Source organism: Leiobunum rupestre, chromosome 1 (genome assembly GCF_980474605.1).
Source record: "Leiobunum rupestre chromosome 1, qqLeiRupe1.1.hap1, whole genome shotgun sequence".
In the NCBI taxonomy this organism is placed as follows: Eukaryota; Metazoa; Arthropoda; class Arachnida; order Opiliones; family Sclerosomatidae; genus Leiobunum; species Leiobunum rupestre.
The window spans coordinates 61,590,643-61,614,695 of record NC_143384.1 but is presented as its reverse complement, the minus strand read 5'-3'; the positions used below and the strand labels follow the sequence as shown (position 1 = coordinate 61,614,695).

The window sequence follows — 24,053 nt, the reverse complement described above, 5'->3', positions numbered from 1 at the left end:
GAGGTTTTTTTTTTTCGCTGGCAATTTGGCGCCATCTCTCGTGAATTTGTATTAACTATAGTGTCCGCCATATTGGGTAGAAACGTAGAATAAGTTGAATAACCTAGCCATGGGTAGGACTAAGAAAGTAAAGGAAGATGTTCCTTCAGATTATGTTAATGAACTCCCTGATCATGTTAAAAAGAGGTACCTTGAAAAAATGAAATTAATCAACACTATCGATCCGTATAAAATGAATTCAGACGATTTGAAACAAGTTCATGGGGATGGAGAACATTGAGGTGTAAGGTTTGGTTTTGAACATTTGCCGCCTACAGAATATGGGCATCTTTATCATTATTTAATTCACGGTATTTCACCATTTACTGAGGACCAATTAAATAATCGAAAAAGCCTTTTAGCCTATAATAATTTTGAGAATGGGTTTGTCCGTGCTGTTCAATCGAAACAGATAGGCAAAAACTACATCGTGAAATGCTCGGTAAGTTCTTTCTGATTAATTTCTTCTAAGAAACTATTACTCAATGTAGTGCTGTTATAGGTTTTACATTCACAATCCCTACGAGATCAGCCATTACATTGCTGGGTTATTACTAATGAAACAGGACGCATTTTGGGTGCCCACTGCACGTGTGTTGCAGGGTTAGATGAGTGTTGTACACATGTAGCCTCTCGACTATACTACATTGAGTATGCCGTGAGGATTCGGGAACTAAAGAGCTGCACTGGTGAAAGAAGGAAATGGGGTGTCCCTACTACAAAAACCGTGGAGGTTTATCCCCTGTTTCAAGCGGACCTAACAACACCTCAGAGAAAAAAGACGCAGCTTGACTGTCTGGTGAGCCCTGAAGAAAAAGCTCCTCCCAAGCCTAAAACTGATGTTACGAGTCAAAAAGAGGTCCCAGACATATCACATAAAGAGTTCATTGATTGGTGTACTGAATTTTTTAAGAGTGATACCAAATTGGGGATTTTTAGTGTCCTAAAACAATTTCAAGATGGATTCGTGCCAAATTGTCTAAGTGAAAAGTACCCACCAGTTTTAACTCAACTCTTTGATGAATCTCTTCAAGTTTTGTCTTTTCCTAATCTGCTCAACTTCTGTGATAGCGTGGAAATAGGATTTAATGAGCAGCAAGCTACGACTCTTGAAGAAGAAACGCGACTCCAGAATAGTTGTAAACTTTGGAATCGTTTTCGAGCTGGAAGAATCACAGCATCAAATGCGAAGCGATGTTGCTCTTCGGATCCTGCAATGCCATCCATTTCTTTAATCAACACCATCTGTTACCCAAACGAATTTCGTTTTCAGACGGAGGCAACTAACTGGGGTTGTGATCACGAAGATGTGGCAAGAAAAGTGTATGTTGAGGTTCAATCAAAAAATCATCAAAATTTATCGGTAAGCAATTCTGGGTTATGTCTAAACATTGATTACCCTTTCATTGGTGCATCGCCAGATGGTATAATATCTTGTTCGTGTTGCGGTAGAGGCACTATTGAAGTGAAATGTCCTTTTTCTGTGAAAAATGACTCAGTTTACTCGCAAAACAAAAATTCGTGTTTGAAAAAAACCGCTGAGGGATATGCTTTGGATCGTTCCCATACGTACTATTATCAAATTCAGTTTCAAATGTTTGTAACACAATCTGCGTATTCGGATTTTTGTGTTTGGACCATGAAGGACTACCACATCGAAAGAATTCCGCCAGATGAAGAATTTTTTCATGTAGCCTTGCAGAAAGCTAAAAAATTCTTCTACCGTGCTATTTTGCCCGAACTTGTAGCAAAGTTCTTCAGCTCTGACAAAGTTAATCCACCAGTTACCGGGACTCCGAATGTTCCGTGTACTAGTATAATTGCTAGTGATTCAGACAGCGATAGTGAAAATGTTAATGATGTGATGAAAAGCGTAGTAGGTGATAAAACCTTAAAAAACAATCCCAATGATAAAACCAATAAATCCGTCCCTAGTCGTAAGTGTGGAAAAGTTTCTACCAGTAAGAATAAAAATGTTCCTAGCTCTAAAAGTATAAATGTTCCTAGCTCTAAAAGTATAAATGTTCCTAGCTGTAACAGTACAAATATTCTTAGTGATACATTGAAAAAATATGGTACGCCTGTTAAAACAAAAAAGAGTCTAGATAACTCCGTTCCATCAACATCCAAAGGGTTTGCATGTATTCCAAATTCTCCCTCCAATCCCCTTTCTTTTATCTCACCACAAAAAATGATTAAATCTCAAAACAATCCTCTATCTTTTATCTCCCCCAATAAATTGACAAATTCTCAGGCTAATCCTTTATATTTTAACTCGCCCAATAAAATAAATGCAAAGAAAACCCTAACATACTGTTACTGCGGAGGTAATGATGAAGGTGAAATGATTGGTTGCGATGCTGAAAATTGTGTACTGCAGTGGTTTCATTTAGAGTGTTTAAAGATAAATGTAAATCATGTTCCCAAAGGGAAATGGTTTTGCCCTGATTGTGTTAAAGTTAATCGATCAAATAAGCGTAAAAAAACCATAGTAAAAAATAAAAGAAAATGAAGTTGTTTAAAACTATCACTTGATATTAATTTACAAATTTTTCCAGGTTATACGAGCAAGATTTTAATTTTGAAAATTATTTTAATCAAATGGCACAACTGATTGGCAAAGATTAGTTAAAGCGCGAGCTACTACGGCAATTTTATCTATAGTTGCTACTTTCTCCCCATCTGTGGTGTGTAGCAACTCAATCGGAAGCTTAGAGAATAAAATAGGGTACTTCTTTCTTACAGTACCTATCACCCTTTCAACATGGATACGGACATTTGCTATTTTCCTCGTTGACTCTACTTTATGGGGATCTAACTGTTTTTTCCCTCTATCACGAAATGCCGGAATTTTCAGAGTTGCGTAATACAATCCTACGGAATCTTCGATTGTAAACCCACGGTCTGCGAGAATTACATCACCAGGCGTGAGCTTATCCAAAAAACCACAATTCTCTGTTAAGCGTTTATCGCTTACTCTTCCAACCCATCCTTTAGAAAGATAACAAACTGTTCCTTGCGGGGTTATTCCAATGAGGAATTTTACTGTGTTTTGATGCTTGTAACTAGACCATGTTTCGGCTTTTGTTAGTATGTTTGATGGTTTTTCCATAAAAACTTCAAAACAGTCGATGATAACTGCAACCTTTTGACCAAATTTATCTCTGAAGCACATAGGCATTGTTTTTTGTAGCTCGTCTCTATCTGGCCAGTGAATAAATTTTGTCATACGTTTGTATAACGCATTCAAACAGTTATAAAATAATCTTGATATTGTCATTTCGGAAACGTTGAACCTATACGCTAGGTCTCTGTTGCTGGACCCAAGCCGGAGTTTCATCAAAGTCAAAATTAACTGCTGGAAAGGGGTCAGTTTGGAATTTTGAAACAAGTAGCTTTTGATTCCGTTAAACAATGTCAAGAGAGTCGACTAGGTTTCTAGTCCGGTAAAAAACCTTGTGCGGGAATCATCATTGACGAATGTTGATTGAACGAAGTTTCTTAAGTTCAGTTCATTTTGAAGTTTCTCTAATTTACAAATTAGCTGAACATTGTCTTCAAACAAATTTTTAATTTTATCTTCTGCCTCTTTAATTGATGCTTTAAATTTTTCAGCTTCGGTGAAAGATTCTTCAACTTTGAGCTTGCTTGCTTCAAATTCAAACATTTCAATAACCCTGAAGAGCGTTTGGGTTTCATTTTCCATAATTTCAACTTTCATTGTTTGAGTATCAAAACTAGCTTTTGGAGTGATATCTGTTTGCCCGCTGAAGTCGCACACTTCTTTTCCAACCGTTACCTGGGCACTGATATCCTTCCGTACCATATAAGTTTGCGTTCCAAAATCATTGGAAATGTTTTTTAAAGGAGATTTCGAAACTTCAGATAAGCTTATTTCATTAAACGTGCTATTCATAACCAAAGAAGTATCAACTCCTAACTCCGATTCTTGTAATGATAACCCAAGTGCGCTATCTTCGAGGATGTTGGTGCTTATGTTAGAAATATCTAATTGTGAAGCTTTGACTTTTCTTCTTTTAGCGTTGGGTAGTTGTTCTGGGCACGCTCGTTTAAGTCTTCTTTCAAAACGTTGCAGTTTTGAACTGTTGACGCTTTCATATTTTTCATTGCCATTTACGAATCTAGACGGGAGCCAGTCTGGATTAGAAGTGTCAAACAATGACGATGGTGCTGTAATATGTTGGATATATTTTAGAATACTTATTTAATTAACCAAAATATTTGTTAACCTTTACCTCCAGAGAGAAAGTGTTTTGAGCATATCCTCATATGTTCACTGTAGGCTTCAGGTGCAAGGCTTAAAAATCTAAGCCATTTACGATTTCTCTCTTTTGAAAGTTCCTCGGTTTTTTCACCTTGGTGTTTTACTACGCGAGGGATCCTGAAAAATTCTATCTTACTCTCATTATCTATCGCCCCAAAAACACTTTTACACCCCTTGACACCGCAACTTTTAACCATCTTTAGAGCTCCGACTGTAAACAGATAATTTCTACCCAATATGGCCGACCACAGCTTTATTATGAAATATAGTTCGCGGATGCCTCGAGAGATGGCGTGTAAATCGCGCCTATTTTTGAAAATGACGTCAAACCTATGTCAGTTGTTAACTCCCTATTGAACAGAGAAGGAATATGACACTAATGTTCCCACAAGACTCCATGTTTTCCTTATATTAAAAAATATTTAAAATAGGATTATCAAGAGTTGGTGACTCTTCTCAAAATGGATTTGAATCCGTTGCCTTTCGATTTTCCAGTTGAACTCTTCTTTTTGACGGCGCAGATCAACAAACGGGTTTTTCATAAAAAGCAGGTTTTATCAACCGTAAATAATACTAAAATTACAATTATATGCATAAGCAATTTCAATATCTATCACGCATTAAGTAATATTTACTCTTCCTTTTCTGGTCAAGGTAACGAGCTTGGCAACAGCGCAAAATTAATCTATGCAAAAGTGCTTATTGAGTAGCGGTAAATTAACCGTTAGGAAAACGGGGTAATGACCTGTACCTGGGAAAATCTTATAGACTTTTTCGCGCCACCGTCACCGTTCACTATGTCCGCCATTCTCCATCATCTAGCAGTTATTATTAGGTTGAATTCCTTCCATGTTCCTAAAGTCAATAAGTAAATGGTAAATAGTGGTAAATAACGGTATATGATGGTCAAAAATAGTAAATAGTTGTAAATTAAGTTAAAAAACGATAAAAAGTGATAAATAATGGAAAATAGTAGTAAAAATGGTAATTGAAGTTAAAAACGATAAATAGTGGTAAATAATGGCAAATAGTGGTAAAAATTGTAAATAGTGGTAAATAATGGTAAACAGTGGTAAGTAATGGTTTGCAGCGGTAATTAAAGGTATATGGTGGTAAATAATGGTTAACAGCGGTAAACATTGGTTAATAGCGGTAAATAAAAAAAGAATAAATCAAGAAAATCCTTAAAAAAACTGACTATATCAACTTTAGAAGATCTTAAACTTTATTTTCAGTACTCTTCAAGTCTTTTCTAAATATTAAAGGTTTCATCTCCATAAATGTAGGTTTAAGTTTTGAATACTGTAAATAATTTAGGGAAATATTTTATTTATCATTATCTACCATTATTTACTACTTTTCATATTTTATAGCATACCGTACCATTATTTACCACCTACATTTAGAGCTCAACTTTTTTCCCCATTTCCACCTCTGCTGCGCGTATATTGGCAATTTACCGGTTTTGTCGTGGAAGACGTCAACTCAGCTTGAGAGACTTTTAAGCCCTTTTTGGGTCGCTCTGTAACCTCAACCACTTGTCGTATTTTAATTCTGTAAACGGATTTAAAATCAGGAGGGTTCACTTCATATTTTTGTGAGCTTATATACGCAGGACCGTCCTGCGTACCTCACAAAAATATACGCCTCCATGAACAATAAGAGAGTAAAATTGTAAATGTTAGGAGAGGTACATTTATAAAAATAATGATATTTATTTTTCGGTTAAAAATATGACTATTTGTTGTTTGGAAGACTGATATAAAATTAGATTAAAAGTAATATTTGCACAATTTTAAGGCTTTAACTGGTAAGAGCTCTAAACAGTTTTTTCAGTTCGGAGAACTGTTTTTGTTATAATTCATTTATTGGTTAAACTTTTAAAACAAATCGTTGCACTTTATTTAACCATTTCTTTTTTAAATGGATATTTTCTTTTGGATATTATTTCTGCAGATTACTTTGCTATGGATCATTTAAATACAACCGTAATAACATTGGTTTCGCTATAAGGCAGGATGGGTATGACATGGTCTACCTTGAAAATTTTAAGGTAGACCCAAAATAATGAAAATTAGAGTTAGCATTTCACTTTTCTAAAAAAATATTTCTTTTCAGGGTAGAACACTATAGTTTTCAGTTTTAATAAAATAAAAAGGGCCCAATCAAATGAAATAAGGGGGCCCAAGTACTTGGCCTACCTTCCCAAAATCAAGACCAACAACACTGCCAGGCCCGTAGCCAAGGAAGGGGGGGGGAGCATTCCGGGGCCATGCCCCCTCAAATGAAATTTTTATTTGCCTTCACCTGCCCTTCAATTTAATCCATTCCCCCTCAAAGAATATTATCTGCCCCTTCATCTTTATTAGTTTCTTAAACTTCTATTCCTTGAAATTTTCCTTTTGGACCACTTGTCTTTGTCTAAGGTTTAGATCGTTATTTATAGGTAACTATATCTTAATAAAATACAAGTTGTAGAATGGTCTGCTCGAGAAAGCAAGGTTTTATTTTTTGTTGAACACCAAAAAGATTTAACGGCGCCACTTATGTTAATTTTCAAAATTATGTAACGAAAAAAATGTGCCCCCTCACAAAAAGCTACTGCCCCCTTAACGAAATTTTTCTGTCTACGGGAATGAACACTGCTAAAATAATTGTTTATAATTGACCTGTAATTAATTTAAGAAATCACTAGCTACAAGGACTGCAGCTGTGGCAGAAATGGAGAATGGTGAGATGAAAAAAGGGTTTAAGGAAGTTCGGTGTTGGAAAATCTAGTTTCAGATACTTTTTTTAATTTCCAATCGTTGACTAAAAAATTACTATAATTTACAGTTAGAAAAATACAAATAATTACCATAAGAAATAATATTAATAAATTATAATTTAAAACTTTCATTTTCCACATCTAAATGAAAGTGTAGCGTACAGAAGGCGCTGGCCAGTCAAATCCGTAAATTTAAGAAGAATAACTTCATGGTGCCAACATTAGTTTTTTTATAATTATTAGTTACTTATAATGCTTTTTTGACCCTATTAAGTAAATATTTAAAATGTGTATTACAGGAAATAACAGCTGAAATCAGTAGCGGCGCCAGCAACAGGCCGGGGTAGGCCTGGGCCTATTTGAAATTTTAATAACGACCGTCAAAAGTCGTCTTAAAGGGTCTTAAAATTTAATATATGGGCCTCTCAATTATTTAACATCAGAAATTTCTGTAAAAATTGCACCACTTGCTTAAAAAAATAATACAACTGGACGGATTTGAAAAATTGTGGTTTGGGGGGCTTCATAATTTTGGGGGGCCTCCAAATGGTTGGCCTACCTCCCCAAAAATCCTGGCGCCGCTACTGAGCTGAATGCTTCTTCCAAGAGTTCAGAAATATCCAACCCAACGGCAACATAATAGCGGATCAAATTCCTGTCGTACAAGTAAGTGAATTATGTTTATTGGCGAATGTGCGGCCAAGAAATTGAAATATAATGTATGAATAACATTTGTATTCAAAACATTACAATCAAACATTCAAAAATAATACGATTTTAGTTGTCAATTAAATAAACGACTAAGTGATGAAATGGCTTCTTCATTTAGACTAAATTTCGAACACGATATTGCCAACTTTGTACGAAACTAATGTCTTTAGGGTTCATAATCAAAAGACATTTCAATAAATATCCTTTGTAGTCAAGTATCAAGTTTGTGCTACGGTGACTTTATAACAATAACTTTCTCTATGGTTTGTCAGCTCAACTTGGAGACGTTTAAAGCCCTATATTTAAAAATTCAGTTTCTAATAGAGAAACAATTTAAATTTACCCAATTTCATCGCACTTACTTCATCTATTTTCATCGTGGCTATTTTGATCCTTACAGAGTGGTGCTTTATATAATGTTAAAAGGAAGCACCTATTTAGTTTTTCCCTCGAAGATCTATTTGGTCCGAGTTTCGCGTGATTTTGTTTGCTCGAAGACCTATCGGTACGAGCTATATGTAAGTTTTTAAATTTCTTCAAATTTGTTTAGGCTTTAGCTTTTTTATCCCTTTTCATAATGGACTAATCTATTTTTTCGCGCTTTATAGCAGCCCAGCACTATTTCTTCTACAACACCAAACATTTATCACCTTTTTCAGTACATTCAAAATTTTTAAAATAAAATCATGAGTTTATGTGTGGTTTAAGGGGGGAATGGGGGATAAAATATTCGGTACTCTTTGGCCCTTATCCTATCAGGGGGTAGAAACGTACGCGAAATGCGTTGTCTCATGCGATTCCCTAGTGGGAGAGGTGGGGGTGGAAGTTTAGTCTGAAAAGTTTCAGCGGGTTCGTCTGCTTCGATATATGGACCTCGTGTCCTCGTTCGGGCCTCGGGCTAAAAAGGGATAACGCTTATTGTCAAAAGAAACAACGCAAATCAAAAAAGCCGAATGGTTAGTATTACAATTTTAATTATCATCGATATAGTCATAAATTGTTTGTTTTAAATATAATTTCAGGGGTAGACTTTAAAAAACGCTTCAAAATTAATATCTTTGCACAATGAAGAGATTGAATCTCCTGATTTACCTTTTGTACAAATAAGTTTTAAATGCTTAATTTCAAAGGTTTTTCTATATTTTTATTATTTTTAAACAGCTTTGCTTAGAAAAAAATTAAGGCTAGAGGTCGGCGGAACGAATAAATTAACCGGCAAAATTTCGATTCACCATAAAAAGTTTGGTTAACTGTTTTTTATGAACATTTTATTTTTTTTTCGTATATTTTTTGGATAATTTGCGGTTATGATTTTATGAATAAAAATAAATAATTGGATAATTTCTAATTCAAACGCCGATCTCTAATTAAGGCAAATCCAATAAAAATGATGACAAATGAAGCATTCCATTACTTGTCCATATTTACAATTGAAGACACCAACGTATTAATAAACTTCGCTACAATTTCAATTTAATTATTATTTATGATTAAAGATGATTTGTGATAGTTCTTACAACTCTCGAATTGGCAAGATTTTCCCATATTTAGTTTACACCTTGGTAAAATAAAATAAACCTTAGTTTAATATTATATCTGGTTAATGTAACTTTAAACAAATACCTTTGAAATCCAATCAGTAAAATAAAGAAAATTTACGCTTCAAATCAAACTTGGTCGAACCCTCGGGCCTCGTCCTCCAGTCCCGACTTTTTTGTTTAGACTGCCAGCAGCCAGCACCGACCGCGGATACGAGATTTAAAACTGAACCGAACTGAATTTTTCAGAATTTTTACCCCCACGCTATTACATTGCCCCCCCGCAACTAGGGAATCACATGGTTAGACTGGAGCCCGTAGGAATCTCGCCGCATTTCCAATCTAGGGTACGTAGTCTAGATTATCTTTGTCCTTATTGAGCATGTAAAGTAGAATCTTACTGCCATACTATCTTATCTCAACAGCACTGCTAAACCATTCTGTGACAAAGTAGGTGGCTCCGATTCCCTGGTTGTGCTACTAATGGGGGTTTATGATTTTTTCTCTAAATCAAACCATTCTTCTATTCCGGTGGTGAGAAGTACCCGACACTTAAAACTACTAAAGGCAATTGGTATTCCGGCTATACATTCTGCTCTTAATAGCAATAATTTACTGAAGTAATCGTATGTTAGTGTTCGTTTGCAAAATCATAGTGATCGGCTTAAAAATCGACTTTTGAGCTGATCTATTTATGTGGCTGGCGAATAGTTTAATTGAAAGTAAAGCAATCTACACATTCATTCATTCATTGTCCGAAGAGGCCAAAAGTAATTAGTTATTAGCTTTAATTTCTTGGGAAATATTTTACGCTGGGCATGATACACCCACCCATACTATTCGCAAGGACGGAATGGTATTTACTGCTCACGAAATCATTGGCACATTCAGTAACTCTCACTGATGACATCAATGGGTAACACCGGTTTCTTACTGAACGCTTTTTCAAGTTTCCAACTGACGTCAAACTGCTTATCGACGTCATCGCCATGATCGCCTAGAGAAGTCGGTTTGTCGGATGATTGACTGTTGAGTGCCGAATTATAACGATGATTCTTGAATGGAGTGATCTAGAATTATTTACCAATATAGCGTTAATTTGGATACCCGTAATTACTTTATTAATATAATTTTGAGTTTATTTCCATATTAATACAATTTAATTTCACAAACTCATAATTAACGAATTAATAATTAGTTAAAGTAAATATTATTTTATATGTTTTTGTACAAATTGTGCAGCAACTTCATTAATCACTTAGCTAATCGGTTTTTCTATGAAACCGTACACTCTCCGATGACTGTTACTTTAAATCAACCAATATGTTTTTCTCTCCTGTCCACTTTGGTTGCGTATCCCATTAGTAGGCTATAAACGTAGCAACCATTCCCAATTTCATTGATTGAGGATTTCATCATATTGTTTCTTTTCCAAGGTCTATGAATATCATGTTTAGGCATATAGTTTTACTCAGCATTTCGATTTCTTTAGGTTGCGGTTAGATGAGGTTAGGTTAAGTTAGGTGAGGTTAGGTTAAGTTAAGTGAGGTTAGATTAAGATAAGGTGAGGTTAGGTTAAGTTAGGTGAGGTCGAGGTTACATTAATGTTAGCTCCCCTTCCATAAAACCTTGTTGAGGTTAACGGTAATAGTTAGTGTAGGGAGCTGTTGGCTCGCGTGGCATGAAGGGCTTGCCACCACCCTCCTACGCATTGTGACTAGGCCACTTGAATTATTGGCTTTAAAAGTCGCTTGATGGCTTAGGCCTAAGGTGGTACCTTGGGTATTAGCCTAGCTGATTATTATTATTATTATTAAAATAAATTATTTTATTCCTATGTGAGGTTGAGGTTAGTTTAATGATAGGTCACTATGAATACTTGGATAATTTGCTTGAAAAAAGTTTGGCCAATAAAAATTGGGAACAGTTGCTACGTTAATAGTCACGTATCATTTTAGCGTGTCACTGTGGCGTTGAGTTTGATTCCGTTTTACGCTGGTATACGAATTTGTTTTTCCAAACATGGTCTACCACGAATAACGGTTGTATTTCTTGGGTTTGTAATAGATGGGTCTCCAGGGGGACCCAACGTAGTAATCGAAAGACGAGTAAAAGAAGTTTCCAGCGACGGGGTCTCCCAGTTGGTATTTCTCGGCGAAATCTCTAATTTTGAAGTTGAAGCGCTTTGTTCGGTCTTCTTCTGAAGACGTGATTTTCTCTTCGTCGAACGTGATCATTTTCGGCTGTTTGAACACGAAATAAATGTAGCGATGTGGACCTGTTCGAATAGAATTAAAAATCAAATGTCAGGAACATTTTTAACGCAATTAAGAAGTTATCCAAAAACCACGTGGAATTAAATTTATGAGAACAAATAACTTCAGTGTAAAACCAAAATTAACCGATTACCATTTCTTACAAGCACGATTTTCAGTTGGCCAATTTTTTCCTGGCCAGTTTTAAAATGTTTAAATTGAAAAGTTTAAAATAAACGTGATTTATTGTAAAAATTATTTAAAACCCGACTTTATTGTCTCATTCAGGCCCTCTCCGTGGTTGTAATTACAGATCTGAAGAGGGCCAGAGTAGAGTTTAAATTTTTTCAGGCCATCTTTGGGGTTCTCGGCTTTAATCATTTTAAACATTTTTCAAAACAAATACCGTAGTTTTTAATTTGTCATTTTACGTAACCATAAATAACTTTTTAGAATTCCGTGTAGGTTTATGCCAAACTTGGTTAGTTCTGCTCAGTTAGTTCTGTTTTTAAGCATAAATTGAACTGGGCTTCTACGTATTTTGCGACGAATGAGCTACACAAACATCGGTGTCGACCCGAGGCCTTAGACACCAGCACACACACAATAACTGATTAATCAGGGTGAGATATGTGTAACGGCCACGCCAACGGGGGGATACGTGGGGACAGGGGTGGGGACACCCGTGGCGGAAGTATTACGACCACCCGTTGGGGGATTGTTAGTCGTCCTCACACGGCCTACCACAAACTCTGCCTCCCGGACGCCTGGGATTACAGGAGTTTCGCTGATAGCCTTCCACCCTATGTGAGTGGGTTACTCTGTGATCCGAAACGTAGTGACGGGACCGTTGGATGCCATTTTAGCATCACTATTTTATTCTTGTATATTTAAATGGATTTTCAATGGTTACGGTACTTCTTGCAGTGTGATAAAAAAATTACGTCAAAGTCAAAGATACAGTGTTACCAGCGATTTTATATTAAATGGTCAAAGCGGTTGTCAAAGTTCTGACGTTTGGACCGGGATTATTTTATGGAGCTAAGTAATATCGGTTTGTTTGCCACCAAATTTGTAAATATAATCGGAAAATAAATTTCCTAGAAAAAAGAGTTTCCAAATCAGAATTGACTAACAACGCACCAGAAAGGTTTACCTGGAATAAAACAACGGTAAAACAAATTATACAAAGCCTTCTAAAAAATTTCTAGAAGTAGGTGGTGTATTGGAGTGGTAAGAGCTTTCACCTCGTAGCAAAAGGAGCCGGGATCGATCGCAGTTTGTTTCCACTCGTTCATCGGTTTCCGCTTTCTATAAAAACTTGTTGAGGTAAAGTATAGGAAGCTGTTGGCTCGAAGGGGGTTATACCACCTACGCACTGTAATCCAGACCCCTAATTTGAAGGCATTTAAAGTCGCTAACTGACTTAATAATAATTTATTTTTGCAGAAATTGTTTACATGGTTCCAGTAGTGCTGGGCTAAGTCCTCGGTTAAACTACAACGCCCTACAACGCTTGGGACAAAAAAAAGGAAACAAATTGCAAATAGCGTAGTAATTAGACAGTTTGTATACGCGTGTTTACAATTGTAGTCAAAAATAGGTTAGATATTTATGAGAGCAAAAAGGTTAAAGATTTTAAAGAGAAAATTACAAATTATTGATTGGTAGTATCTAACGAAAATTAAGAACATACTCTCGAGCCACCTTTTTAAAGGTAGATAACGTTTTGATATTGTCAGTTTTTAAGGAATTAAACAAATTTACACCTCTATGGAAAATTGAGTTCAGTCTGTGACTTAGCTTAGGTTGATTATGCCTAAAGTCATGAGCGGACCTTTTATTTACATTGAATTCATTGTGTTTTTCGTTGTTTATCGATTTATAAATAAAGGTCAAGGAACTAAGATTTACAATTTGTGGTAATGTTCGGATATTTAACATTTGAAAAATTGGGCCAGTATGCTCATTAAACGGTTTTTGATCCGCTTTTGAAGTAGAAGCAACCGGTTGGTATTTGCTTGGGTAGTATTACCCCAGACGAACGTACAGTAGTTTAGGTAAGAATATATTAGGGAGTAGTATAGATTTATCATGGTTTTTTTGTCAAAAATATGTCGGTTTCTGGAGATAATATATATAGCAATAAAGTCCACGTGCTTAGTCCAACTTAGGGCTTCGTCAAACCATAACCCCAGGTACTTATAATATCCGACTCTTTCGATGGGGCAATGATCAATGTTCACCGTTACGTTAGGTATTATTTAAGGGGTTTGTTTGAGATATACATACAGACAGTTTTAGATTGGTTTAGGATTAAATTGTTTTTTTTTGAGCCAGTTATTCATGGTAGATAATTTTACGTTGGTATTTTTAATTGCTCGAGTAAGATCAGTATCGCTATTTAGTAGGAGAGAGTCGTCCGCGTACAGAGTTAGCGGGTCTTCAATGAAGACTCTTCATTAAGTAAATATAGAATATCATTGAAGTACAGATTAAATAGAATAGGGGACAATATAGAACCCTGAGGGAGACCGCAGCGTAGAAGTTGATTGTCCGAGATGGAATTGTTTATTTTCGTTTTAATATTTCTTTTGGAAAGATAGGATTTTAGCCAATCGTTAGGAGTTCCTCTAATTCCCATAATATGAAGTTTTGGATTAAGTGGTTGTGATCAATAAAATCAAAAGCCTTTTTTAAATCGAGAAACACAGCTACGGTAATTTTAGAGGAGTCAGTATTTTATTATATACGTGGGCGATAGCGTAATCCACCCCACTTTGTTCCATGAAGCCATATTGCTCATTAGAAATAAGATTAAATTTATTTACAAATTTCATTAAGTGGGTGTTAAAACATTTATCAAAAATCTTTGCTATTACTGATAAGAGAGCAATAGGCCTATAGTTGCTGGGGTCATTTATATCACCTTTTTTTAAGATCGGGCCTAAGGTGGTGCCTTAGTATTAGTTTAGCTGATTATGAATACTAATTCTTCCCGACTGATTTAGAGGGCAGTCGTGGAAAAGAATGCAACGAAAACTACCACTAAGAAAAAGAAGGTGAAATGCCACAAGTACAAAGATGATCGAAGAATGGCTTCAACGTAACAAAGAAAGTGCCATTTTTACGATGCAATAAGAAAACGTAAACCAAATCATCCGACATAAAGACACTTCGTTAAGTTTAAAAAAATTAAATAAAATTCGGCTGTCCCATTGACAATTGTTTTAATACCTTGTAGAAAGCCATTTTTAAATCCGAAATAATTAAGTTTTTCGAAATTGATTTACATTACTGTAAGTGGTACTTACTGGTATATCTAATCTACCAATGTTTTGGGGGGGTTGCAATTTTTAGAAAATATGATCGGTTACGCAAAGGATAATTAGTTAGCTACCTTTCAATACTTATTCATTTCCTATTCCTATTTCAAATTCCTGAAATCAATAGTTGATCTAAATTCATTCATTCAATTCTTAAAACATTGAGAAACCCAATTTATAAATTATGCTATTAATTTTTGGATTACATTTCAAACGGAAACCTCACAACATTTTTAATTACACAGACGGGACAAACTCATTATTTGAAATTCTTAAGGAACTTCCTTTTCAAAAGCAGTAAAAACATGAAATCCCCATAAGCAAAATTAACCCTAAAAAGGTTAGCTTTAAAGGGAGTATAACCCTTCGGGTTTGGTAGGGTGCGCTTAGACTATACCGAGTAGCTTCCACAAACCTTCCTAGCGAGGGTCGGCAAGGAGTCCCCTAGGAGGGGTTTTACAATCGCGTGTCTGTCTGTCTGTGGGTCTGGGCTGCGAAAGCGTACGCATTTTCGGGCTGGCGATTTAAAAAATGTTAATCAAATAAGGCTTTGAAGTAACGCTATATGGTCTATGTGAAGGCCTTTTCCTGTTTAAATTAGTAAGCATTTATAGAAGGGTGTATGAAATAAGTGACTTCTGATCCTCTGACCTGTGCCTGGAGGAGGGCGTGCTCCACGGTATTCGGCCCTCATGTCACCTCCGTGAATGTTGTTCCCAGGCACATTGCCCACCAAGAAGTGGAGCACTTCGCTAATATTTGGCTGTTGTCTGCTTGGAGCATCTGGGTCTAAAAAAATATCATTATTGGCAATATGGATTTTGTTATCAGTTAGCGTGCGAGAAACTGCGGTAGATGGCACCACAATGAACTGGTGTGCTTCAAGGTTCCTTATTTTAAAAAACAAGATTTTTTAACAAACCGTCTCTTAAAGCAAATACAAAGTAAAATATTACCGTTGATAATCTGAAACGCTAATCCGTTCATATTTTTAAAAAACTTCATCTGATAACAATACAATACATTTTTAAATACCAACTCAATACGTAATATCAAAAGAAAATAGGGGAGAAAGTCTGGCACTTGGGTCCCACCGCACGACGTCTTATTTGAGGGGTAAAATTTGTGGGCTTCGGAAATGACTTCCCCCTCGCCTCTTTACAGGGACACAAAGGTAACGGTTGTACTCCGTCACGATGAAAAATAGTTATCTATAAAATACGTGAATATTAAACTTTTGCTTTCTATAATTTGGTTAATTTAGTTCCTAAATAAAGTAAATATATGATAGAAACTAAAATGCGACATTTTTAAACTAATAACACGACTTTTGAAAAGAAATAAACCGTAACTAGAATAACGCTCACTTAAATCGTGGAGAGCGTGGCGCCATCTAAGAGCAGAGATTGGGACTAATTGGTAAATCTACGATGTTAAGGCCTATCAATTTGCATATTTAACGGAAATAATAGCTGTAGCTACGAGCTTTTTTGTTTATTTTACAATTGATATAGTAATTATTAATTAAAATCAACCGTTATCGAAGGAAATAATGGTCAGCATTTGACAGAGAGATTATTTGAAATCGCGAGGCGGTGACATGGTTGCCAGGGAATAAAATTCAAAATTTTCATCTTGAGCGCGGACCGGAATACCACAAATGCACTACTTCGCGCGTAATGTGCTATCCTTATTTGTTAGAAATATCACGTGATCACTAGCTCTTTAAAAAGGGTGTCAAGCATGGTGGAAGGTAAAATCTGAAGACTTTCTCCCCCTATTTACTTTTGGTAATATAAATTATGTTAATATTGCCCAAAAAAAATTATGAGGACCAATTTTCATTACTTTTAAATCGTTATTTTTATTTTGAATGTCATCTTGAATTCGAGTTGTAAACAACCTCTAAAAAATCTTTCGAACAATGATGTATTTAATATCGTTCGAAAAACAGTCAAGTTCGTGAGATGGGAAGAAATTTTACAAATATTCTAAGATATCTTATATTTGATGCACCGCAGGTATATTTTCAGATTTCTTACCTGAGTATCGAAAAAACTGTTTAATAGCCGCTTAAATAAAACATGTTCAAGGTAATCTCCAAGAAGTAATATTTCCGAGAGCCAGAACCTGCAAGGTACTGTTTATTTAGTGTTTGTGGAAATAATGGAATCTTTTCACCAGTAAACAGAAAGTCGTGTTTTCCTAAGCCTTAATATTTAAAAAAAATGATACCTGATTAAAAGGACATAAGGTACACATGAAAAGTTTCCATTATTTCAACAAGCATTTTTACAGTAAAATGCTCTCGGAAATATATTACATCTTGGCACTTTCCTCGATCGCGTGAGTGAAGGATTTATTGTGGGTTCATAATTCTGTACAACAGCTGTAAGTTTCAGGCCTAAAATATTTATACCCACAATTCGTCTGCTAATTCCTCGCGGGTATTACGATAGATGGTGCTAAACTCTAAAACTTACCGATCATAGCGACTGTGTACAGGGCGTCTTTCTCAGCGTCGAAATGGATGAAAGGTTTGTCCTTCACTTGAGGAGGAGTCAGCTTATTTCCCAGAAGAACCGGAAACCTCCCGTAATATTCCACCTATTAGAAATGGCGCAATTGTTCAAAAATGTTTTCTAATTAAAAGAAACTGGCCAATACTTACTAGGACATATTGCTTGGGCGCATTGGGCAAAACATCCGGGATTATTCCAGCGGATTTCATCGCGTATTCGACTCGCGATTCGGTCTTGGGCGGCGCTGGATGGTAAACCGCGGGACGATATGGACGGTACGCCGAACCAGTGCCCAATACGACCCACAGTTGAACGGACAGAATAAGTATAACACTTATCATACCACCAGTCTCCATTTTGTCTTAGTTTTATTAATATTTAAAATTGTATTTCTAAACACTCAATCAGTTCCAGCCAACAGCGAGTGTCTCTCGTCAAAATGGATTGGAATTTTACAGTCAATCCGTCGACTTTCTCTTTCCCAGTGGGTCTCTTACTTTTCGCGTGCGAAAATGACGAAGGTCATCAAACAGGTCTTTCGTAAAACTGGGGAGGCTTTCTCAACCGTAAATAAAACGTTAGCGCCGTGTAAAACAACTTCGATGTCTGCCGCGATTTCATGCATTATGAGATGTTTTCTCTTCCTTTTCCGGTCAAGGTGACTCGATTTTCCCGTTGGCGACGAAGTAACTATACGCTTATAAGTAGATGTAAACTAAAACGATAAGGAGCCGGTAATTACATGGCTGTCTTTGGGGAAATATTACGAGGTTGTTTACACAAATCTCTGGTTTGCCGATAGGAATATTAATTATAAATATTTTAAATCTTTTCAACCTCAATTTATGAATTACCAAAAATTTCATGCAAAACCGGTAATAAATTTTAAAACGAACAAAGGTATTGTTATGGTAGAAAACAGGAACGATTCCGGTATATTTTATTAAATAAATTTTATATATTTTATATAATATAGTAGGTTACGCGGACGAGTGAGGAAAACATTTCAATAGATTTTGCTTCGGTCGTATTTTTTATACGAAATTTACATTTCCAAACATAAATAAATGCCTAAACTATCTATTTCAATAGAACTAGACCCAATGAAGAGTTTGTAGAAGATAATGGTAGAAGAATATTTTTCTTTGAATAAATCTAACTCATGTTTAAGTTTTAGTAAATTTTGATAGTTTTTCCCCTAAATGTTTTACATTTTATTATAAGTGCATGTCGTACTAAATGTGTATAGCTTGAAAACCAATCAGAAATTTGTATACTTCCATAATATACGCATCAAGAAACCAACCTCCCAGGAAATCGTCAAGAAGTAATATTTTAGAGAGCCAAGACCCGCAGTCACTGTATATATAGTGCTTGTTAAAATAATGGACATTTTTCACATTCACGGCAGCAACAAGCGTTTCCCATGGCGTTCCTTTTGAACCAGGTAATTTTTTTGCCATATTGAGGCTTGGCAATAACACGGTGTTCTTTTTGCAGGTGAAAAGTTTACATTATTTCCTATATAAAAATACCTTTCTCTCGGAAATATTACTTGGCGGTTTCCTGGGATATGATGATTTATTTAAGCTCCTATTGGGGCCGGGGAGAAGAGCGGAAAGTCGAGTCACTAGCCCACCTCTGTAAAACTCCTTGCGACGCCACTGTTTAGGAGTTGCTTACTAATTATTTAACCGTAAATATAGTTCCGCCATTTCGACAGCCTCACCGGAGAGAAAAGTAAATGTTTCAACAGCCCTAGTATTATAATAGCACTTGAAACCACTATGAAATTTTTCTTCAAAATTAAGCTTATCTGTTTTTGTTTTACTTGTAGAAAAAATACAAAAACTGCGATTCATGTGGGTAGTAAATCCCCATTGAGGATTCACATCACTGCACATGTGCATGTTTTGGTGGTTAAACGAACACTCATCGGTCCCTAGAAGAAGTCAAATCTACGATCCGCATATCCGTCATGAAGAGCTGGATGTAGTGTTGCTCGATATGGATGGAAGATATATCTGTGAAGGGTCTTACAGACGTGGCTCCTTCACAAACCTAGGTCTGCTCTTGCACTTCTAATACTTGCTTAGGGAGATTCAACGAAGCAGCTAAACACATCACATTCTTCGTTCATGTGTTGGCGACCATGCAGCTCCTCGGACAAAGGAACGACATTCCCACGGTTCTGGGAATCTCGAACAGCTACAAGAACGGTGTTATGACTGGGATTTGTGTTAGGGTAGCGCATACTAAATAACTGCCATACTCTACTAGCGTTTTTATTGGCTTCACCCAAAAATAATTCCACCATTAAGGCGCGTTGCTCAACGGAATAAGGAACTAAAATGTTCTTTTCTGTAAGAGGAGGAAGGAAAACTGTTTTGCAAGGATGATTTAGATCAACGTAATATATATTACTCCTTGTTTTTTCCCTCGCTTGACTCTTGAGCTCAGTATGTCGTCTGCTACCAAGTGCACTTGTAAGTATTTACAAAACACGGCGGATTAAAATTAATCCAAGTTATATTGTTAAATTTGTTATATCAAATGTTTCAAGTATCAAAGTATTTCGTTTACTTAACTATATAAAAGGAGAAGATTTAAATATTGAAAAAAAACGAAAAATTTAGTACGGTTTTGACCAATTTATAGGCTTGTGAACTAAGGCTTAACATTTCATTGACAGCCACAGTATTGTATCAGGTAAATTTTGTTGTTTATCATAAAATACTAGCTAGATAATATCTAAGCATTAACAATATCTTCACAGAGTTGAAATGAGTATTACAATAATAATTCATTTAATTAGTATCGAAAATAAATTAAAATCAGTTTGAACTCCAAAGTCACTAAACCTAACCCGAGCTTCGTGTAAAATGTTTTGCGAAATCTTACCGGAAAATGCAAAAAGTAAAGCCAACTTTTTATTTAGTTTTAGCGAAATTAGTGGTAGGTGACGTAGAAAAAACATTGAAACCACGTTGAAATATTTTATGGAAAGGTATATACTACATACTAAATAGAAACTAACCTTTGTACAAATGAAACAAAAGAAACATGTTTTGTAAAACAAGCAGTAGGTCAAAGTTAGCCCACCTTAACTTTATTTACTAATTAACTTCTGATACCATGATATGCGTTCGTCTGAAAAAAAAAACATTTAAGCCCCAGTAAAACCCTGTTGCCTCCTACGACCAACTTGTTTTTTTATGACCTCATAATTAGGAGACAAGGTAGTCTTTTTCTCATCGTCATTTTTCTTCCGTCACCTACCGGTCGAAAACTAAATTTTTCAAAACCATGAAATATTTTAATTTTTTTTTAATTTAGGATTTAAAACGTTTCCAACTAAATACATATACCCTGCACATTTCAAAACTCTTATCAAAAATGGTTTTTGAGAAAAGCGCTTGGTCAGAGCAATTGAGGACACCCAGTATAATAATTTAACATGAAGAATTACTAAATCGTAATTGCCAATCTCGTAGTGATCATTTTCACAATTAGTCACCTATTTAAAAGATTAGCCTGTAAAGTAAAATAAGTTGGTAGAATGGGTTAATTGTGCGAAATTTATAAAAATTTTCTTTTATTGTGACATTTCTTTAAATTAACATTAATTACGTTTTGTAATTTAACCAAGAAATAAAAATAGTACAATGAGCCTGTAGGATTATAGACTATGGACAATAAAAGTACACTCTTTAAACCCAAAAAGTCATTCGTGTAGTGTAATTACACTGCTTTGCACGTTTTTAGTTTCACATCGAATATATATTCGAAGTGACACTATTGCTATTGACGGAATGTCGTTAAGTGTTTATTGACGACACGGTAGATGGAGCTGCGAAAAATAATTTTTAATATAATTTATAGTTTTAGGCGGCGCCAGGTTTCGAACCCAGATAGCCGCTGGCCGCGTAATCTCCAAAACCGACGTCTATACCAACCGAGTTACGCCGTCCTCGTCAGATTGCATGCTTGAACTTTTGCCGTTGAACAATGGCCCCGGAACAAGCGTTCTTTAAACGAAAATATTTTTAAAAAATGTTAGTTCCTGGGCGTAAAGATTTTCGTTATCCTGTTTACTGTTTACTGTTTACTCAAAGAAAAAACAAGAATAGTTATATGATAAAAACTTACACTGGCTAAAGATAGATAGATCCATGTTCAACTTTCACCTAGGAAGGATCTATCATGGATTAATCAAACGGAAATAGATTCTTCTTAGGTAAAAGTTGAATTTAGTTCTAGCACGTCGCATCGCGACGGTGGCGCCCCCTGGATTGTGGCAATTTTTCTTATCGAAACCGTGTGTGGTCAGAAATAATAATTAGGTGTGGCACTTTCTTATCGAAACCGTGTGTGGTCAGAAGAAATAAGTGTGGCACTTTCTTATTGTAGTCGGTTATGTGTGGCAAGAAATAATATTTTCGCCTTCTTGGCGAACTTGTATAGTTTGTATAGTTGGTCCAGAGATTTTCCGCCCCCTCACGCCTGCCGTTAATTTCCGCCCCCTCTCACCAACCCCCTTAAAGGGAGAGTGACCGAAAAAAACACGTTGGTCTCATTCGATAGAACTCTTTGACGCGCATGCAGTGCCGTTGATTTCCGCCCCCTCCGACCAATCCCCTTAAAGGGAGAGTGACTGAAAAACACAAGTTGGTCTCATTCGATAGAACTCTTTGACGCGCACGCAGTGCCGTTAATTTCCGCCCCTTCCGAACAACCCCCTTAAAGGGAGAGTGACTGAAAAAAACAAGTTGGTCTCATTCGATAGAACTCTTTGACGCGCACGCAGTGCCGTTAATTTCCGCCCCCTCCGACCAACCCCCTTAAAGGGAAAGTCACCGAATGGGACGATATCGTACGCCACGAAAATTGTAATACGCCCTAAAAATTGCGATGAAATCATCGCACTGAGCCACTGACGCGTCTTCAACTGATTTCCTATTTTCCGTAAAATTACATTCATGGGAATTTTTTTTTATGCATTTGCGAATTTACATGACTTTTGGTGCCTAAACTACCCAAATGTTTGATATAAATTTCCCAGTTTAAGAATTTCTTTAAATCATTTTCCACTAATTTCCATAATTTAAAAGAATTATCTTCGTCGTGTTTTGCTTACCTATTTCACTTTTGATACTTTCCGTCTATCTAACGATAGGAAATCACATGGCCTCAACAGCTTTTGTAATGGTTTGCCCACCCGGGTATCATGAGGGTGGGCGGTGGCCACTCTTTCACATAGGATGGTAAATTATATATCAAACGCTAGGAAATCACATGGCCTCAACAGATTTTGTATTGGTATGCCCACCCGCGTATCCTGAGGGTGGGCGGCATCCACTCTTTAACTTAGGATGGAAATTTTTATATCAAACGATTGGAAATCACATGGCCTCAGCAGCTTTTGTATTAGTTTGCATACTACTAAGGGTGTATGGGTTTGACCACCCGAATACGCCGATGTGGAACTAATATTACGGCCTGGGCCGACTTGTTTAGTATGGGCCTTTATAACTCTATTAGCAAAAAAATCCTGTAATTTTTTTCCGCTAGGCTTATACCCAAGGCACCAACTTAGGCCCAAGTCATCTAGCGACTTATAATGCCTTTAAACAGGTGGCCGGGTTACAATGCGTAGGAGGATGGTGGAAAGCCCTTCATACCACGCGAGCCAACAGCTCCCTACACTAACTATTACCGTTAACCTCGACAAGTTTTTATTAAAGTAAAGTAATACCAGGTAATGAAGATGTTGGTGGGGAAATCTCTACGTGTGTGCAGTCAATTGCTCCTAAGATGCCGAGGAATTTCGTTTTTTGGACAAATCTATGTAATTAATTTATTATTATTACTAGAAACAGAATTTTAAATGTTAACCATTTAAAACAGTATTTCAACAGCATTTCTGGCTACTTCTGTCATTGGAAATGTAATCCAAAGTCACAACCCCCCCCCCCCCGCAACGGACAATTGAATTGAACCACACGCAAAAAAATCATAATGCTTTAAGCAGCTATATTTTGTGAAGGATATAGATATTAGTAACGATGATATAAACACCACACTACCGTCAAAACGTAAGTCAACTACCTAACAGTCCACAGGTATAGCAGTACTTCGATGGGCAGATAATGTCTCGCTTAATGGTTCACACAACTCAATAACAATTACCTTTTTGAGGCAAAGCAATCAACGAAAATTAATTTCTGAGATTTAAAAAGCTTTGGATCTATCCCTTAAAACCCGCCTTACATCAAGTTCTTTAGCAATTGCCACACTTCATGTCTAACCAAATTTACCACCATATTTTCCATTGGCAGTTTCGGGAAACAAGCAGACGACAATTGAACTATATAATTTTCGATCTCGACAGCCTGTTGAGATTTATTTTGAGCAATTACTCAGATTTCGAAAGTATTTATCGATGGAAATCTTTACAAAATACCATTTTCTGAGCTTTCGAATTTCGAAATTAAAATCTCTGTAGTTTTCTATCGAAAACTGGATTCCGAATGCATAGAATATAGGCTCCTATTTTCGGAGATGGACGACTTCAGAAGACCAGCTAAAACCTAGCGGGAAATCCATACTT

General features: G+C 36.2%; 2 protein-coding genes across 2 annotated transcripts; both read right to left on the bottom strand.

The window, feature by feature from the left end:
- Positions 1-2,632: 2,632 nt before the first annotated feature.
- Positions 2,633-4,344, bottom strand: LOC149963479 (uncharacterized). The gene is made up of 3 exons (XM_090166989.1): positions 4,296-4,344; positions 3,518-4,230; positions 2,633-3,469 (listed from the first exon to the last, which is right to left on the bottom strand). Exons 1-3 carry the CDS (start codon positions 4,327-4,329, stop codon positions 2,633-2,635), a joined length of 1,584 nt encoding a protein of 527 aa, XP_090023115.1. The 5' UTR covers positions 4,330-4,344.
- A 6,904-nt stretch (positions 4,345-11,248) lies between these two features.
- On the bottom strand, positions 11,249-17,799 carry LOC149963478 (protein D3-like). The gene is made up of 4 exons (XM_090166982.1): positions 17,593-17,799; positions 17,405-17,528; positions 15,573-15,710; positions 11,249-11,618 (listed from the first exon to the last, which is right to left on the bottom strand). The coding sequence occupies exons 1-4, from the start codon at positions 17,797-17,799 to the stop codon at positions 11,368-11,370; spliced, it is 720 nt and encodes a 239-aa protein (XP_090023108.1). The 3' UTR covers positions 11,249-11,367.
- Between the last annotated feature and the right edge of the window lie 6,254 nt (positions 17,800-24,053).

Coding starts and splice junctions, on each gene's coding strand:
- LOC149963479 (XM_090166989.1), bottom strand. CDS start 4,329: ATGAGGATATGCTCAAAACACTTTCTCTCTGGAG. Junction 4,231..4,295: donor AAAACACTTTCTCTCTGGAG/GTAAAGGTTAAC, acceptor AACATATTACAG/CACCATCGTCATTGTTTGAC. Junction 3,470..3,517: donor ACTTCGTTCAATCAACATTC/GTCAATGATGAT, acceptor CTAGAAACCTAG/TCGACTCTCTTGACATTGTT.
- LOC149963478 (XM_090166982.1), bottom strand. CDS start 17,799: ATGGAGACTGGTGGTATGATAAGTGTTATACTTATTCTGTCCGTTCAA. Junction 17,529..17,592: donor CGCCCAAGCAATATGTCCTA/GTAAGTATTGGC, acceptor CATTTCTAATAG/GTGGAATATTACGGGAGGTT. Junction 11,619..15,572: donor ACGCCCTCCTCCAGGCACAG/GTCAGAGGATCA, acceptor CTATTCGAACAG/GTCCACATCGCTACATTTAT.